Raw genomic sequence first — 19700 nt, forward strand, 5'->3', positions numbered from 1 at the left:
ACCTGCGCAAAGCAAAGAAACAGGAGGTTGTTTTGCGCTTAGTTTGAAGTCATGTTTCTGACTAATAACTGAGTTATAAAGGCGGCCTGGTTGGGTGTGAGCTCTGAAACGTGCGTAAGCCCACAATATAAAAGGGACGCACTTAACTCAGAGCAATTTATTTTCCAGCTGACGTGGGAGAGAGAGGAGCGCAGGCTGAACTGCTTGGTTGGGCATCTCTCTGTGTGCCGGGGAGGAGAGCAGAGAAGCGGCGTTGACCTGCGGGGATTTTAAGCCATCCACGTTATTTTTTCATCAGGATTCACACTCCGGTTGGCTTCACGGTGGACAGACTACACACTCAGAGCGATGACTGTACTGAATTATCTACCGGCTCTCTGTCATTTCTCCGGCGAAGCCTTCAGCCCCGCCGTCCGCCCTTAAAATAAGGCTGCTGTGAACAAGTCAGCACCATCACCGTCGCCTAACAGCTGGGATTTACACTTTACCATGTCTTGAGACGTGGAAGGGAAGCTGCAAAGATGATGACAGTGAGTATAGCCTCGTTTAAACGCCACTGATGTCGCATCCTGGCTACTTTTAGCTCGTCTCTCGGGGACAGGTTTTCTCCAGGCAGGCAGTGACTTTAATTTTGACCGATAATAGTGACAATGGTGAATAAGAGTGGGGGTCAGCCTGGTCGCAGCTGTAGTGGGTGTCACCCGCCGTGTGATAGTGTGATGCTGGGCGTTTCTGTCACCGCTGTTGCCGGGGGGATATCAGGTTCCTCCTGGGACTTTTTTGGAAACATGACATCATTTGAGTAGCCTATGAATGACTCCGCAATTTGAAGAAACGCACGCGCACCATGTTTACGTTTATAATCAGAATTAGGCTTTATGTGTCTTCTCAATCCACCAATCCTTCCTGCCCCCTCCCCACCCACCGACATAAATAATAGCCTATATCTAGCCAGATGTAATCATGCAACTGTCATGCGTGCAGAAATGCCACTTGGAGTGCGCTCGATGGAAAGCAAAGACTGGGCGTATGCGATGATGTCCCCTTCTCAAACCATCTCTACCAAACGACGGGCAGAGTTGTGAGGGGTAGTCTTTGACGTAAATTAAACGCCCCCCTCAAGCACCCACTCGGCGGCGGGGTGGGGAACGGTGCAGCTGTCAATTTGCATGTATTTTGTTGGCCAAATCCAGCCTGTATGCTGCGCTTCGGTTAATCCCACAGCGGATCAGCTTTACCGCCTGCCGGGCCGTCTTCCAGCGCCTTCCTTTCTCTCCGTCTCTCTCTGCCTGCTGTCTGTCTCTCTCTCTTTCTCTCTCTCTCTCTCTGTCATAAACACACACTTTAAATGATTACATTATTCTAATCGGGCTCATGTGACCATCACGTAGCTATTGTCGTGATATTATTTGGAAACCAGACGCTGCTTGGAGACTGCACACATCCACAGAGGATCGGTGACCGAGATTTGAGACGTGATCGCCTTGGATACTCTTTCTCTACTTAGCGATCTTCCTACTTTTGGAGAGGAAAACCCATCCGGTTCCTGACGCCGGTTTTTATTAGGGGAGGGCGGGGGGGGGGGGGTCTTTCAGTTCTTAAAGAGTGTCAATATGACAGGCTGGCTCACACACCAGAAGGACTGGTGACCGCGTAGTGATCCAGCGCGTTTGATGAGCACGTCGGTAAGGTTGTTTTCCGGTGTGCTGCTAAATTGATACATTGTGTGGTGAAATATGAGCACCCGTGCTGCATTTTGTAACCTAAATATGTTCTGTTATAAATTCACATAATCGCGACCGAAGTCATTTTGCTGTAAAACACAAGGTCTACGCGAATTCAGAGTATTAGGCCATAAGTAGGCAGATAATAAGTCCTCCCCCTTCAGTTGTAAACCCACAGGGGCTCCTGGAGTTTTTCATGTCAAGCACTCACAGATTGTTGGAAATGATCCCAAACGAACTGAATATAGGGAGGTTTTAAATGTCTCTTCATTATCGTCTAAACTTAAGGGATGACAAGAAAAAACTGTAATCATCTATTCTGGAAGTTAACTAATTCATCAGTGGTAATACTGTTAATAATACAACTTTAGAAATCTCGGAGATACCAACAACATAGTGGACTACAATTCCCACTGCTTTTCTAATAACTTAGTTTTAACTATGTAATGAAACCTCTCAATCACGTCTTAAGCAATATGTGTATTTGTGGTGCCTGTGTCATCCTCATCCCTGCAGCAGCTCCACTTCTGTTCTCTCTGACCTGTTAGCATTTCATGGTGAAAGGAGAGTTCCTTAGCACACTGTGACTTAGGTCTCTACACTGCATCAGCAATTTGTGTAGCTATCTAGTCTCCAAGATGCTGAGTCACATTGCTTCTCCCAACATAGATATTTTCTGCACTGTTCTCTCTGACGTCAACAGCCAGTGTCTACACAGTGTGGTTTATAAAAAAGCTTAATTAAATATATATTTATTGCTATTTCCCCCTCAAGTATTATAACTGGCAAAACTACTTTGAGTCCTTGTAGTGCATTCAGCAATGTTCTTAATTAATTAATTTTTTTGAGCAATTCATAATGTGGATCACATAGCAATCTGTCATTAATTGGTCTTCCCTGAGAGAAATGTTGCTTATGTGTGTGTGTGTGTGTGTGTGTGTGTGTGTGTGTGTGTGTGTTTTGAATCCTTGCTTTTCATTAACTTTTAAAAGTGGTGTGAGGCACTTTGATAATGTTATACTGATGAGAAAATACTGATAACTCTGCAAGAGAAGGCTCAGGTCAGGCGGATATTTGTGGAGGGTTGTAAACAACACAGACATTTTCATTAGGTGTGAACTAATCAGTCAGGCGGTGATCGGGGCTCTGCAGGAGCAACACAGTCAAGCGTAGATAGCAACGCTGGACTCATCTGTCGATGTCACAGTTTCCAGTCACATGTCAGCGTCACTCACTCTCGACCCTCATAACACCCTATTTTGTCCCTGTGGTGCTGTGCAGATGTAGCAGTGGGTGGTGGGATATTATTCTGACACATCCAGCCACACAGACTCCGCCTTCACTGTGTGTGTGTCACGTAATACACAAGCCCACACACATAAATGTTTACATTGGCCAATACAGAGTAATGTAAAATGAATGAGATTATCGGATAGCAAAGTCTAGCAAGATTGGTAAGCTTTGGACTTGTGCTTGTTGTCTAGGGAGCAGACTAGAAACAAGTCCAACAGAGACAGTGACTGCAAATTCTAGTAGAAAGGAAGTTCCTACAGGACAGGAAGTGCTTTGTGGTTGCCTGTCTCAAACCACAATACTAGTGTGACTAATCTAAGTGAACACACTTCCCTAAAAAATCTTTTCCTCAATAATACATTTTCCTCTTCTCTTCCCTCCTTCCCTCTCTTTTCTTATGTCTCTTTTGAACTCTTGTACTTATATGTGTCCCTCTCTCCTGTCCTCAGTCTAAATCTATCTGTCTTCACCTCTGTCATTGCAGGATTACCGGGAGGATGGCATGGACCTGGGGAGTGATGCATCCAGTCGCTCCAGCTCAGAGTCCAACTCCAACAAGGTTACACCTTGCTCCCCTTCTCTTGACCTGGCCACTTTGGAGGACTACAAATCCTCCCCATCTCTGGACCTGGTCACCTTAGAGGACTATGAGGAGGATGAGGACTACCAAGAGTATAAGAAAAAGGTGATAGAGGAGTGGGAGAGCGAGTATGGAGAGGACTACGCCTCTCCACAGCCTCCTGGTCAGGAAGAAGGCGGAGGAGGCGTCATAGGGGTTGACAGGGTCGGTGGAGGCTACAGGAAGACAGTGAACAGCCGCAGCCTTGCAGAAGAATTGCAGGATGTGAAGACCGTCCCACCCCTCCCGGCCCCTGGTGGACGCACTGCCACCTCAGCTGCAGCCGTGCCCGAGGAACTGAAACAGAACGGCAATCTGATTTTGCCCAGGAGCAACCAGCTCCACTCCCCAGGTACACCACAGGGTGGCACAGGGACTCCCAAGCCCAGACACCGCAGCTCTAGTCAAGGCAGTGGGAGCCGCAGCAGTGGTGGGGCTGGCAGTGGAGGAGGCAGTGGAGGGACTGGGGGACGGATGGGGGGATACAGAGAGGAGGAGGGTGTAGAGGAGGAGCCTCTGCCCACCATGGACTGGGCAGCCCTGGAGAGGCACCTGGCGGGGCTGCAGTGCCGAGAGCAGGAGAACCAGAACCTCAACCACATCCAGAATCACAACATGGGCAAGACCAACTACACCTCAGTGAGTGTGCAAGGATTTTACATGTTTCAGTCTGTTCTTGTTGGCCTTTTAAGATTTTCTTCTTATGTGTGTCAAAGGTTATCCCGTACATATTTTTTCCTAGTTTTCCCATACTTTGGTGGGCTGCTGTAATCCAGCAGTTATCCGTGTCAGATGGACCCTGGAAAGTATGAAGTCAGGTTAGTTGGAGTAAGGAAGAGGGATTAGTTGGCTAATGTAGCGCTAAGCTATGTGGCCCGCTATTAACCTGACCATCATGAAAGTCTGGACTACACAGCTGGAGGGAAGTGGAGGCTGCAGGGGGCAGTGAGGAAAAAGGGATTCAGTCTCACTGCACATGAAAACAGACATCAGCAGGAAATACACTGATATAGAGAAAACTGCACAAAATCTGAACTCAACTCCCAGAAATGTGACTGGCATATTGTTATGAGTGAGAGCACAAATGGAACATAATTACCGGTATTATTATTTGATGATTTTGGTCAAAAAAACACAGCAGCAAAGGCTCATGGCTGACCTTAGAGACTTGAACCTGTGTAACCTCTTTTTTTTAATCTGTATGTTCTTTGTTGTGGCCATGTAGTATTTCTACCAGAAGAGGTCAGTGTTGCATCGACATTCTGCAGAGAGCAGCCATGCAGGCCCTTCATGTCGCACTAACAGCTGCACTGCAAGGCTTTTCTGTTGCACTTGCAATCTCATTTCAACTTAGTTGAAATCACAATCAAAAATAGTTTTATGTTATTCTGTGGGTCTAAAATTGTGTAGTTTTAAAACTTTTTACAGTGGATCAGGAGAAAATTGTTTACAGCAACCACAGTTTAAGCGCAGTCACTTCTGTCGCCAAATAAAACTGAGCCAGGGTGAGTGTGTTTGGAAGAAGAGAATTGGTGTTCCTTTTGGCATGCGAGCACCAAAACCTTTTCCTCAGTGCACACAGACAATGGCTGAAGCCAGTGCCATTGTGAGTGTGTTGTGTGTCTTGTGTGTCTTTGTTTGCCTGCCCTGGAGGCCCCCTCTGTCTCCCTGAGGCATGTCAGGAATGCAGCGGGAGAAGTGGGGGATGAGAGGAAGGAAAGAGGGAGGAAAGGGCAAGAAGATGGTATCGTTGGGACCAGGCAGTTCAGGGCCACATGGCTTGTGTGAATGCGTCAATGTTCATTACCTGCTGTCCATCTTAAATGGGAAGGTCACCTTCTGGTATGTTTTAGTCTGGTATGTCTGGTCTCTCTCCCAGTGGTCTGTGATATAATTGACCTGGGTAGAGGAAAATCTCTTGAAAGAGAGCCTCTGTATCCACATGGAGCCATTATCGTCTTACAACACATATGCACACACACATAAGTTCACACACGTTCCTCTCACTGTAGAGACATTCTTGGTCACTGTTTTGTGTGTACATGAAGCTATAGACTTGGCCCTATGTGGCAGACAGAGATAGACTGGGTCTCCAGCTGTCTCTCCTATTACAAGGAAAACCCAGAAAGGCCTCAGATTTCGATGGTCCTGTGTAGATAAGAAATTGGAATTAGCCGTGTAATCCTACCTGAGCAGGGAGCTGAAGAGATATACCGAAGAAGACCGGAGACACACACTCATATCTTGGACATTCCTACTCTCAAAATCATCTGAGTCATATGGATCATATAAATCTTATCAGTCCATTCCTGAGCTCCTGATTAGTCATTTTGACCTTTCGGTTTGCTACGTTCCTTTTCTGAGCCTCCCTCTACAGTAAAAGAGGACCGTGCTAGTATTGACCCCCTTACTAACCTGTTAATACAAAAGCACAAAAGCAGTCAAGTGGCAATTTAGGCCGAGACTCTACTGGGAAAAGCTCCGGCCCTCTGTGACCCTGAAAAAGATAAGGTATAGATAATGTGTGGACTGTACGACACAACATCCCCCTTCTCTTTCTATGCCAGGGGGCGTCTGAAAGTCTTAATTCTCAAATTTGCAGGACTTACCAGACACCCTAGAGGGAAAAGGAGGGCTGGTGCTTTTAAAATGTTGTTAAATATTTAGACATCTACTCAGGCGGGACCCACCAGTGAGATGGTGCATGTGTTCATGTATGGAGGGGTCTGTCTGTCTGGGATCTTGCTGTGGTCCAGCGGGACAGACATTCATGCTTCACTAGAGCTTCAAAAGCATCTGTGCTTTCCGAACAAAGACACTCAAAGCTCAAAGCTTATAATCAGTACTGGTTGCTAAGTGCATGGAGACTGGTTTTGCTTACACACAGTTTTGGTTGTGCTTAAGTTTTTTTTTTAATATGGATCATTAAAATCAGGGATACACAGACACTAATGTCAAGACCTTTTCCTGCATCCTGGTTGTCCTGTTCACATATCCATGGCAACAGGCATTGTCTGATTTACAGTACAGGAGAGTCTAAAGTTAATTGGGCTGTGTTTATGACCTTACTGTATAAAACACTCTTGGTAGAGGTAATTTTTTTCCACTGTTCAGTGACCTTAAACTCTCTGTGGTACTTTATTTTGTGTTGTGTTTCATCTTTGTGGCCCATTTTGTATGAATGAACTACACTAGTCATATTGGTGCAGGTGTGTTTAGTTAGGGTGTGGTTTCTGGCTGCTATAATCTCAGCATCTGCCTGCAAGCTGTAGGGTGTGGGGTCAGGGGGATTCATGAGGACGAGGGGCATGGTGACCTGATCGTAATTTGTTTCTAATGAACTCGGGAGGCACGTGGCAGAGAGGGGCCCACAGGGACCTCAAGTCCATCAGGGGTAACACTACCCCTAACCCTCCATTAAGCTCTGCAGCCCTGAAAGATAAACAATAATATTATTGTTTCAAGGCTGTCTTGAGGCCAAGGGAGGTGGGTGGGGGTTAGGTCACATTTACCTGTATGTTTTCCAAAGTGCATAGTGGAAAAAAAAGTATTAGGAAAATATCCATGCCCAAAGCTACCTCTTTTTTGAATCTCAGACTGCACACGCCCAGACTTACTCACACAATTTAAAAACACCCCATGGGTAAACTGTGGCTATAAAGATAGGGCCTGTGCTGAGACCTGCAGCACCACTCCCATTTTAAAGAGACCAGCTCTCTCTCTCTCTCTCTCTCTCTCTCTCTCTCTCTCTCTGTCACTCCTTGTCTCTCTCTGTTTCTCTTCCTCTCTCTCTCTCGGTCACACTCACACACGAACACAGCCATATGACTCAGATACAGTCATACTGTCCACTCAGGTACAGGCTCACAAGTTGACTCACTAATGCCTCACAACATCTGTGACAGCCATTATATATATATATATATATATATATATATATATATATATATATATATATATATATATATTCATATCTACATTACAAATATGAAGTATATTGCCCCTAAGGTAGAGAAAGACATGTAAAACAATTTATATATTGTCTGCATTCATCAAAAAACAACTTGAAATTGGGATTCCCTCTCACCATCTCACACTGCATGACAATCTACTCAAGTGTTGGCAGTGTTGAAGAGCTTCCAGATTATGAATGGATCTATTTATTTCCATGTAGCAGATTTGAATGGAATGACCTAATATGAATTAAAACAATTCTTAATGTTCTGCTTTTAGAGCAAATGTGGTAATTTTCCTTTTATTTTTTATAGTAATAGGTCGACAAGCATCTACTGAAAAGGAAAGTGTATCTCAAGCATGACCATATAAACAGTGAAAAGGCCAACAGCCATACCAAAATAGTAGAAGTGTGGACAATGCCCCAGAAAAGTACTCACGAGTTGTGGAAAATAAAAGGATGAGAAAAAAATGAGAGGTCGGAGAAAAAGAGCAAGGACGGAGAAGGGTTTCTTTTTATTTCCACTGTCAGCTCTCTGATTATGTACAAGTTCAGCAGCTGAACTGTGCTCACCACTCTCCACTAACAACCTAACTACTACCTTCGCTCAGTACTCAGACGTTGCCACGTAGAGGGAGAGAGGGCAAATGTAGGGGAGAAAGAAGAAATTGTAGGGTTTGAGAAGTCGTGGATAGTGGATATAAATAACAAAGAGTGTAAAGTAGTCACAGTAGACCTAGGTCCTGACCGGGAAAAACAAAGCAGTGAGATGTGAATGCAGAAGAGTAGCGATACTTCAGTGGTAGGGGGAGATAACTGGGATCAAAAAGAGGAGTAGAAAGGTGATACAAGGTATGTGGGGTCAGGGTTGTGTTTGATTGAATGCCAAAAAGGGCAGGAATTTGGAGGAGGAGATAGTCAGCAGATACAGGGGTAGGAAGTGGGAGGAGGAGACAGAGATGGGGGGCAGGGCTTTAGCCAGGTGTGGAGAGGGCCTTTTGAAGCTCCGGTGTCTGGTTCAGCCCCTTAGGCTTAACCACTGCTCCTCGTGTGTGTGTGCCGGTACCAGCTGAAACATGCCCGGCCCTCAGCACATCACGTCAGCTAACACACAAACACACTCTGCTTCAGTCAGGCAGTCCTCCTGTTAGTCTGCACGACACACACACACACACACACACACATGAACACACTCACGTCACAAAATCAAAGGATATATTTTTCTTCTCTTGGTATTCTGACAGTCTGCCAGTGTTGGTAGATGTTTTTCCCTTTTTTATCAGCGGAGAATTTTTCATCTCAGCTTAACCTTGGATTCCTCACAGCAAGTTGGGCACTTAACTCAGGTATAGCAAGATATGACTAACTATCTTTCTGTCCAGTTTCAGTGACCCTTTTTTATTTTGCATGTAATGTGATTTGGCTGTTGTTAAACTTAGACAAAACCTGAGAAAGTTCAGACTCAAAGTAAGAAAAATTGTTTGGCAAAAGCTTCCACATGTATTTATAGCCTAGGGTGCTACATTCCTTTGCTGTCACATGTTGTCTTTTGAGTTTGTATGTAACAGAAAAGTTAAATCTGCGGCAACGGGAACATAAAGTAGATCCAGCTACACATCTGTATCTCAGTTGACTGCTGATGCTGGCAGGACTCTCTCACCATGTGGGTGCTTGGTAGCTTCTCTTTTCTGACTTTCTGGCAAAGAAAGAAAAACATCAAATATTCAATGCTCATCTATTTGAATTCTGCTTTAAATAACCAAAGTTCTGCACTGTGCACCTGTTTTGAATGTTCTTTTACCTTGAGCTCCGACAGACCAAACCGGGCTACAAGTACTAGAAATGAGAAAGTCTGACTGTTTTATGATTTTTTGTTGCTTTAGAACACCAACAGTACTAGTCAAAAGTTTGGACACCTTTTATCATTCAAGGAAATGGGAAGGTGGGTACAAACTTTTGACTGTTACTCTATGTCACCTCAAGCCTTCTGTTAAAAGTTGAATTTAAATGTACTCTAAAGATTACAATTGACTGGCATCTGACCACCAACATGTAGGAAACCTGTCAACAGTTCTTGTTATATGCTCTAAATACACATTGGAGAAAAAAAAGGTAAATAAGGATTTCTGCCACTGTAAAAGCTTGGCTTTGCACTGGAGTTGTCAGTCTATGGTCTTTTGCTCATTGATGAAAAAAAGAAAAGGGCAGAACATAATAACAAACTACCTTAAATGGGTAAAATCAGTGAATCGCTAGGCTGAACAGTCAGTGAGCTCTTTCACCATTGCTCTTTCAACATGCAAACATGTCAGAACTTAAAGAGATATACTAGTGTTTATTGTTGAGGGGCATTTATCACTGAGAACCCATCATTAATCTCATGGTTATTAACAGTGGTTGAAAAAACTAAGTCAGTGTGACAAGTCAGGTGATCTGCTATACAACGCATGTTTGGAGCACATGAAAAATCTAAACTTTATCAATTAAGACTGACTGCTGGCTGGCACTGTATGTACTGTAAACATTCATCTAACAAATTATACACACAAACTGTAACCAATGGCAACACAAAAGTCATAGAAAAAGGGCAGGATCACCAAGTTCAAATGTCTGCCTCAGCAGGTGTGGTACCATCTAAATTGCTCTTATCTGGTGTCAAAGTACAGTTTAACCTATAAACAAACACATAAACACACCAACCGCTTTTGTATTGATGAGTAATATTAACACTATAAGTGATTATGAGCTGACAAACACAGACAAGCTTCCCATCCAGTTGCTCGAGGTGGAAACCCTAACCCTACTGCCACCTACACACTGGTGTGTTTGATGATCTAGAATGATGTCACCAAGGCAAGCCAGCATGTTGTGAGTAAAAAATGATGATACTATACCAATACTAGTACCCTTAAAGTGATACCGATACCAGTAGAGTACTTCATTCAGTACCATTTTTTCATCATGTGAATGGAAGCAATCAGTTGCATAAAATGCCACCACTCCATGCCATCGAAATGTTTTTTTGTATGAATATATTTGGAAAGTATTCAAATCATTGGCTAATTTTTTCCAGATCTGGATACAGAAAGGATTGAATGCAGGTATTATTTGACTGGAGAAATTTCAATACTACGTGGTACTTTGTTATTTCAGTCAATACCTTAAAGGTATCAAGTAGCAATATCCAGCTCTAGGATAAACCAAACTGAAGTGCTGCTCTAAGGGGAGATTAAATTATCATGTTTTAGGTGGAAAGGTATAGCTTACAGCTAAACATTCCACCACAGTTAGTCAAGATGATCATTGTGAAAGATACATAAAAATGACAACACTAACACACCCTTCCTCTGATTTATTCACACATGATTCATGGAGGTTTGAGAATGGTGGATAAACTGTCAAACAGCTCTTCAGTGTGCATATTTATTTAAGCAATCTAACATGCATGTCAACCCAGGCTCAGACCTAGTATCAAACTCATTTTACTACACAGTTTTGAATCCCTACTCTTCTTTTTCTCTTCTTTCTTCCCTCTCTCTTCCAGACATCCTCTGTCCTTCACTACCATTCCCACTCCTGTTCCCTGCTAATTGTCCTCTTCCTCAAGCTGTCAGGAGGCATTATAGTCTAATGTTCTCACACAGCCAAAATACAGCAGGAGACCATTTTCTCCCCTCCGCCTGGCTCCCCCTCTCCACCCTATGAAAACTATCAAAGACGGGGTGCAGGCTGTGAGTGGCAGAGCGTGCTGTGGAGGAAATGGGGATTTATGTAGCTGTGAGGAGACAGCCTCTAATGTTATAGCTTTGTGTCAGTCCTCATACTGCACAGTCACCACAGAGCAACACATTCGCACACAGGCCAGCTTTATAAGTAAGAACGGGGCCCAAAGAGACAGAAAAACAAGGTTTATTTCAAGAGGGCAACAAAAAGAGAATGAGAGTGGGAAATTGAAAAAGAGAGAGAAAGGTTTTATGTTTCCCAGGTAGTGAAGGATTTTAAACTCCTATCCATCACTTCTTATTTCTCTAGCTGGAGGAATAAAGCCTTGAGTCAGACATGCACACAGAGCTGAGTTTGTGCTGAGTGTGTGTGTGCTTGTGTGGACATGAGGGTTAATTTGGGTGGAGCTGAAACATAAAACACAGCTTCTCTCTGCTCTTAATTACAGAGCGTGTGTTTGGGTGTAAGAGAGCAAGAGGTAGAGACATGGGTTGGGTACTTGGTGTGTTTATACTGGGGCTAAAAATACCAGTAATCCATGTGTAAATCACATCTACACACAAACAGACTGTAAACAACCAACAGTATTTTTGTCTCTATGTTTCTCACTCTTGTGTTATCTAAGCTGTTCATGTGACCGTGTGTGTGTGTCTGTGTGAGACAGAGAGTAAGACTTTGTGCCAGGTCATGCTGAGAGCTTCATCTGTTGCTGTAGTGAACTGAACACAGAGCACTTTCATCTCTTCACATACCCATAACACAAGAATAATCATTCCATCAGACCAAAGCAGGGCTGCAACTTTAATTAATGAAAGGTTTAGCCTGGGAAATGCCAGTAATGCTGAAAATGGCTAAATGGCTAAATTACAATTCCTTAAGCCTAAAGTGACTTGTTCATTTTCCTTTTTTGGCTTACCAACAATCCCAAACCCCAAACTATTCAGTTTACTATCAAAATTTTTCTTTTTAAAATATTGATATCAAAATAGTTGTAAATTATTGTTTTGTCAAGCTAAATGACTAATTCAGGTCTGCAATTAATGATTATTTTCATTATCATTTATACTGCCAAAGATTTTGGTCTATAAAATAGAAAATTACTATATATAAAATATACAAAATTTACAATGATATAATACAGAGAAAAGCATCTATTCCCCACGTTTGAGAGTGCTTGGTGTTTTTGCATGAAAAATCTATCAAGTAATTCATTAATCAGCTATTTCTTTCAGATTGAAATGTCCAGTGTGTAGAGTTTAGTGGAATCTAACAGGACAGACTTAACAGAAATTGAATATAATATTCATGAGTATGTTTATTTAGTGTATAATCACTTGAAAATAAGAATCATATTTTCATTACCTTTCCTCCATATACCACCACAATGTTTCTACTGTAGTCCAGAACAGACAAACCAAACACTGGCTCTAGAGAGGGCCTTTTGCTAATTTCATGGCCACTGAATGTTCTCCTTCATGCTTTGAAGGGGAGGGGAAGAGGTATTCAATTGGTTTCAATCTGCAACCATCCCGCTAGATGCCACTAAATCCTACACACTACAACTTTAAGCTAAAGTCATTTTTTTCTACTTCTTTAACATTCAGCTTTTACTTTCCCTATTTTGTGTACGCAGTTAAGACAATAAGAAGCTCCTGTTTAATAAGAGACATTGTCTGTGTCTAGTGTAGGTGGTGGTTACTTAGTCATTTAATCAGTTGGTGTACAAAGATGTTGTGGTGCATTTAAAAATGTGAAACAAACCTCACTGCAGCCTGATGGTCACAGCATGCTAGTCTTTCCACCCCCAACTGCAGACATACAGTCTTCGTTAGAACAACCTCTGGTGGCTGATTATAAGAATGAGCACACACACACAACACACACACACACACACACACACACACACAAACACATACACACACATGCACTCCCTGGCCTTCCACATCAGTTCCTCCCTGTCAGAGTGAGCTCATTACCGCCAGAATCTGGCCCTCACACTGAGCCAACCTGCTTTGCTATGCAGTGTTTTTACACTGGCACAAAATGTCAGCTTGCTAAAAGCATCTGAGCTCCTCTCTTCCCACTGAGAGGGAGAGGGAGGCAGAGAGAAAGAGAGGGAAGAGGGGGACGATGGAGAAATGTAATGAAAAGAAAGCAAATGTAGTTACACTGAAAGCCCAGAGACAGAGGAAGGAGGGGTAGATGGCATGGAAGCTGAAAAAGAGAGAGGGCAAGCTGTTTGTCAGAGAAAGGAAGGAGGTGTCACAGCATGAAGGAGATTCATGTATTTTCCATGAGCTGTACAGAGTGTTACGGGGCATTATTCACCACCTAAAGTATAATTTCCAGCTTTTTCTATATCCCACTAGTTACAGTAGACTGAGCCACCATGTTGTTCACTCGGTGATCAGTGACTTTTGATTAAGTATTCATTATTTCTGTTTGCATCTATAAATACACCCACATAGCAGAGTTGAATACACAGAGCCCCACATGAGTGGTGTTTTGATGTGTGGGATGAGAGGGGGAAAACGAGAATGAGAGGAGATGCCTCAGTGCTCAGTGTACACTACAACGCTCCCTCGCAGTGAGAGTGACATACATAGTAGCAATTTCTTCTTCTCTAAGCAGGCGGTAATTGACATGCTTCTGTTGAAACCCAGCATTAGAATCTGCATACAGCTATGTTTAACATTCTCTTTTTTTCATTTTTGCTCTTTTTCTTTTCAGTTTTCATATCTAACACCACCCAGCTCAGCCCAAAGGAACATCTAATAATGTGGCCAGTGTTTGGGAGGCTGAACTGTAGTTTGCCCGCCTGTTTGTCTCTAGTTAATAATATTTATCATCTGCACTGATTAAGGCCACTTACATAATCCCAATTGTTGGAGTTTGACTGTTTTTTGCTGCTTAGTTTTTTGTAATTTGACAATCCAGGGATGCACACTACATATTCTGGGTAGTGTCAGATAGCATTTTCTTTTCATAGTGTGAATAAAGAGATCCGGTCTCCACCTATGCCGTGACTCAGATTGCAACCTTGACAACAGTGTGAAGGTCAGCGGGGGGGGGGGGGGGTTGTCTTTGGACTGACTGCTGCCATGGTGATAGAGGAGAGACAGGGGGTTCCTGTGGCTTCTTATATCAAAGCATGGCTCACAGATGTTGGACATCAAAGTTGTTTTTCTTTTTGCGCCTGTGAATGCGTGCGCTTGCCTGAAAGCACATGTGCGTCAGAAAAGAGAAATCATTACCATGGATTTATGTTCAAAAATGAAAGACATTATGCTTTGTAAAGACTGGTACACACAATGATTGACTCACTACTCCAGTGTATGGCTTTTGTATTGATTTTTTTCACTCATTAAGTCCCAGTTAATATTCTGGTATGCCCGAGACAAATGCATCTACAGGCAAAAGTCTGAAGTCACTGCTGGATGCTATTCAATTTTTCATACTCATTCTATAATGTATGTTGGCCCTTATACATGAATTAATAAAGGTGTGATTACTCTTTTTTATCATTAGAGAACAGCCTTGACTTACTGAGTCAGTTTATCAGGTTGTAATTGCTAGAACCTGTAAAACACTTTGAATCACCTTGCTGTTGAAATATGCTATGCAAATAAACTTGCCTTCAATGCCTTGGCTTGCCTTGCTAATGTGTTAGAATACCTAAATTAACCAATCTAGCATAGCATGGGCATGGCATTGAAAAAAGACAATCTCCCTACGACTTTACCACCTGAACCACAGCCACTCCTAGAATATTTATCACCTTTCTTACAATGTCAAAAACTGAAAAGGTATAGGCTTCTTAAAATTAGAGCTGTATTGGATTCCATTAGATTACACAGGCATTCCCAGTAAAGTGCTCAGTGAGTTTTAATTCTGGCTCTTCCATTTCTCAGTAAACAGTGAGAAAAACAACTTTATAACAAATCAGCATCATGCACAGATAATTATATTCAAGGTTAGTGTGGCAGGATTGGCACCATTCCACTCTGCTCCAGATGGGCACCATGCGGCAGGTCAAAGCAAAGCCAGTGATGTGCAGGGTTTGAGCAGAGAGATCAGAGCAGGGAGCGCATCGATCCACTTCCATGTCATTAAACTCAAGAGTGGTGTTATCGGGAAAAGCAGCGGCATCCAGCAGACATCAATATCGGATAGAGAGATCTGGCCTGAGAGGAGGGATGAGATAACAGGAGGCGTATGTACCTTTCCCAAACAAAAAAAAAAGACAAACATGAAAACTGAAACAGATGTGCGGTTTAACTGCATCAGTCACATTCTTGTGCAAAGCTGTTCCACTGCTTTAATTGGACTGCTGATAGTGAAGAAAAACAAAGATACAGAACAGCAGCACTTTGAGTTGTAACTAAAAAAATATATACATGAAATTGTTAGTCGGTTAAACAATGAGTTAAATGATAAACATCTTTGGGTAAGCGATTATGATTATTTTTAAAGTATTTTCTTGATGCCAAACATATAGTGTTTCTAATGTCGCAAATGTGATACTGTGCTGCTTTTCTCTGATTTCATCATTCGGTTTTAGACTGTTGTTTAAACAGAAAAGGGACCCTTTCACAATTTTTCTGACAATGTATAAACTAAAGTATTAATATATTGATTTAAAATTAATTTACAGATACTAATAATTACTAACTGTCAACCAAATGCTGACATCTGGATAAAGTCTCTGTGAGATCAGACAAAACCTGTCAACAAAGAAACTGATTTATGACATTAGTGGGTAGATGCCATGATGGAGGTATGGGTGAAGAGATGGAGAAGGGAGAAAGGATTATGTGAGTAGGTTGGCCTGTGTGTGGATTACAGACCGGCCATCTGCCACTATGGGATTATAATCTGACAAAGAGACAGACAAAGAATCAAGGGAGGCTGTACATTCCATGCAATGACCAAATACTGTGTATACTTTTACCTAGTGAGAGAAGCATATTAGTGAGACATCTTTATTGAAATAAAATTGTCCAAAACTGGCAAAATTTAAGTTTCAATCAGGAACTTTCTGATCAAAGAATGAAACATTACTAGATTTTTAGTACCAGCCCTTTGATACTTGATACTACAGACACATTTGAGATTTGATACCCAGCCCTGTTTTAGGTTTATGAGTTGTGTGGTATTGCACCATTTGTTTTGTTGACTCTTCATGCAGTGTAGATAGGATTATAACCTTATTCTAAGGTTAAAGAATAAAAATCACTTCTCTGCCCTCGCTCTTCTCCCCTGTCTCTATGTCCTCATCTGGCTTGACTCCATATGAAACAGCAGAATGACATCCCAACCCTGACCCACGCCACCCTCCTCTCTCTCTCTCTCTCCCTGCCTCCCTCCTTTTTCCACCATCCCCTCTCCCCACTAGCCAACTCTGCATACACTCAGTCCACCAGCTCCTCCCCCTTTTCAGTCCAAACCAGACAGAGAGAGGCGATCAGGAATGCGCTCTGCTTTTCACTGCTCCCCTCCCGCTCTCTCTCTCTTTCTCTCTTTCTCGTTCTCACACCCCTCCTCCAGTCTCTCGCTCCCCTCCCTCTCTCAGCTTTGGGGAAGCAGCGATCAGACCCTGCCCTTCTCTCTTCACAAACAGACAGATCAGAAAACAAGCAGAAAACAGAGATAGAAAGCAGTAGTGAAGACCGAACTGACTAGCAAGGAGAGGCAAGCGGGAGAACTGTAGATTGATTTTTTTTTTTTTAGTTGGATCAATCGCAGGGTGGGATCCTTCCTCTCCTCTCTATACTTTCCACTGGAGTATCACTGCAGGGCTGGGAATCTTCTCCCAGTCCCACTCCAGTTCTCCCAGCTCAGCCAGCTCCGCTCTAGGATGCTGTGAAGGATGGTCCACCAGGAAAACTGTTCTTACCAGGTAGTTCTCAGATTTAGATGACATTTAAGTTTATTGCCAATGTCTTTTCATTTTTAAAATTTGACTCAAGCTGATGTTGATTTTGATGTTGGTGTAAGCTTCGTTGATTAAGGCGGCTATCATATGTTGTTTCTTCAGTCAGTTTATCATAAATCCTTAAATGCCATGTTGAAACTAGGACATTGCTGCGCAGCTTTGGTTTAATCTAGGAAATGAAAATTGAGGGGGGCTGTTATAAAAAGTTTATTAACAGTGGGAGAAAGGGAAGGAAGTTGTCATATTGCGAAGAGTGAATCAGAAAAGAGATGAAATGAATAAGAGAAAGAACGAAAGCGGTAACGGAACAGAGGGTTCAGGCTCTGATAACAGCAACTCTCTGGAGGCCTCTCAATTAGACTGGTAACCTGGCAACCAGCAGTGAGACAGCGCCCCTCACACGCACACACACATCGAAAGATGGAAAGAAGCAAAGGGTGATAGGGGAAAGAACAGAGGACTAGAGGAGGAGAAAGGATTAATGAGAGGGAATGAGAGAAGGGTTTAATGGGGGAATAAAGTGAACAAGGAGTGCTGAAGGCAGGGTGTTGTCCCTGTGTCTCTGTTTGTCTCCTGGGACAGTCTATGTTTTGGGGCAGTCTTTGTTTTGGTTATTAATGTTGCTTTTTCCTCAATTTTAATTAAGGTGTGGTCTTTGTGTTTTTGTCTTTGGTCACTGATGACTAAGAGAAGAGAAAAAGATGAAAAGGAATGGAATTTAATGGAAAGCATGTGTCCTTCTCTGTTTTTTCACCCTGTAGTCTTTAAAGCAAGCTCCTTCCCACTTAATGTCACAAACAATTAGCCAATTAAGTCTTAGGCTGATGCTGGGAAAACCAACAAAGTGACCATTCGACCCATAGTCAACTAAAAACCATCCATCGATTGAAGACCTGTCAAGAGGGGTAGATGCATCATGGATCAATTTTACAAATAAACCATGAAACCAAAAAGGACAAAATAAAATGTTCATCATTAGATCACAAGAACAATCAATCATCAACCAATCTACTGTCTGCAGTCATCTCCTTCATCTCAATGCAGCACTTCATTTCAGTAAGTGCATAAGTGAGTTGAAACCATTTTGTTCATTGTGTTTACCGGAGACTGAAGTCTCAATATGTCATCCTGTTTTCAGATTCTCATGTAAATCCATAAATCTGGTGGAGCTGTTTTGCTGTCAGCAGCAGCACAAGCAGGTTGAAGGGTGATGGTGAGATTTATCAGCTTGACTACAGTGTGTCATCTCAGCCAGAGGAATACTGTCAGTTTGCCAAGGCCTCAGGACCCCTGATTGAATGCTGAGTCCTGTCACATACAGTATGTGTATATAAGCACGTCTGTGTGTGAGATAGACAGTATGTGTATTTAGGCTATTTTATCCATGTATGCAAGTGCAGTGACAGTGTAACTGTATATGAGGTATGATCTGATGAATTATAAATGAGGACTAGCAGCACACTGATTGATTATGCGAGAACGACCATAAGGATTGACAGTAAACCAAATGTATGGAATTATTCAAATTTCAAATAATTAAACTGGAAATAACCATAACAAAGAGTGTTATTTAACCGGAAATTCATCATAACTGGGCCAACACAAGAAAAGAAATGTCATGCACTGTATATTTATACAAGACTAAGTGTCTACAGTGATGCAAGTAACTCTGTGAAGCTGTATTTTGGTACAGTAGTACTCTGAGCTAAATGCTAACATCTGGCAGGTATACTGTTTACTAAATTCACCACTTCAATATAGATAGAATGCTAAAATTTGCTGGAACAATAATAATAAAAACTACTCTAGTTGTTGCTGACGGGAATGTCATTAGTTTTGCAGGTATTTGGTTAAAATAATTATAATTCTGATCTCATGATGGCGCTATACTGGAGGTCACAAACCTTACAATTCAAAACAGTTATAACACTCACCAATAGCTGTTGAGGTGATACTTGAGAAAAGATTTGTGGATCACAAAAGTCAGTGGGATGTATGATTGAAGAAAATTTGACACAACACAAATACAACATTTGTCCCTACCCATCCAGTAAATGTTGAGATATTTCAGAGGATAAGTAAAAACTTTGACATGTTTTGAGGGTATCACAAAATTCTTTAGGACTCATTTTCTCTGGACCATAAATGTCTGCAGAGAATTCCACTGCAATCCATCGTAATAGTTGTAGTAATAGTCCCTAAAAATAGTTATGTATTGAAGTAAATGTGAGTCCTTATCATGATGTAGAATTGATAACAGAGCATTATTAACCAGTGTCAGATTGGAAAAGAACTCTTCCCTCTAGTGCTGACACAGATTTATCAAGACAAGAACAATTTGTTATAAAATTGTTAGACATAGTGTATAATTTGCCAAAACTAAACCTCCCTCAAACACTGGCCTCTGTGACACAGTGTGTGTAGGGGACTTCCCGATGGGCCACCCTGTGC

The 19700-nt window shown here is 42.3% G+C and overlaps 1 protein-coding gene across 2 annotated transcripts in view; it reads left to right on the forward strand.

Moving 5' to 3' along the window:
- The first annotated feature begins 398 nt into the window (after window positions 1-398).
- schip1 (schwannomin interacting protein 1) overlaps window positions 399-19700 on the forward strand; it is a 39499-nt gene continuing 20197 nt past the window's right edge. The window contains exons 1-2 of one of the 2 annotated variants that reach the window (XM_053321140.1): window positions 399-530; window positions 3502-4275. In XM_053321140.1, coding sequence (XP_053177115.1) covers window positions 522-530; window positions 3502-4275 — 783 coding nt within the window. In that variant the 5' untranslated portion in view covers window positions 399-521. Of the gene's footprint in view, window positions 531-3501; window positions 4276-16903; window positions 17214-19700 lie in introns of those variants that run through there. The other variant, XM_053321141.1, reaches the window with a different exon arrangement.

This window comes from Scomber japonicus, chromosome 6 (assembly GCF_027409825.1).
Source record: "Scomber japonicus isolate fScoJap1 chromosome 6, fScoJap1.pri, whole genome shotgun sequence".
NCBI lineage: Eukaryota > Metazoa > Chordata > Actinopteri > Scombriformes > Scombridae > Scomber > Scomber japonicus.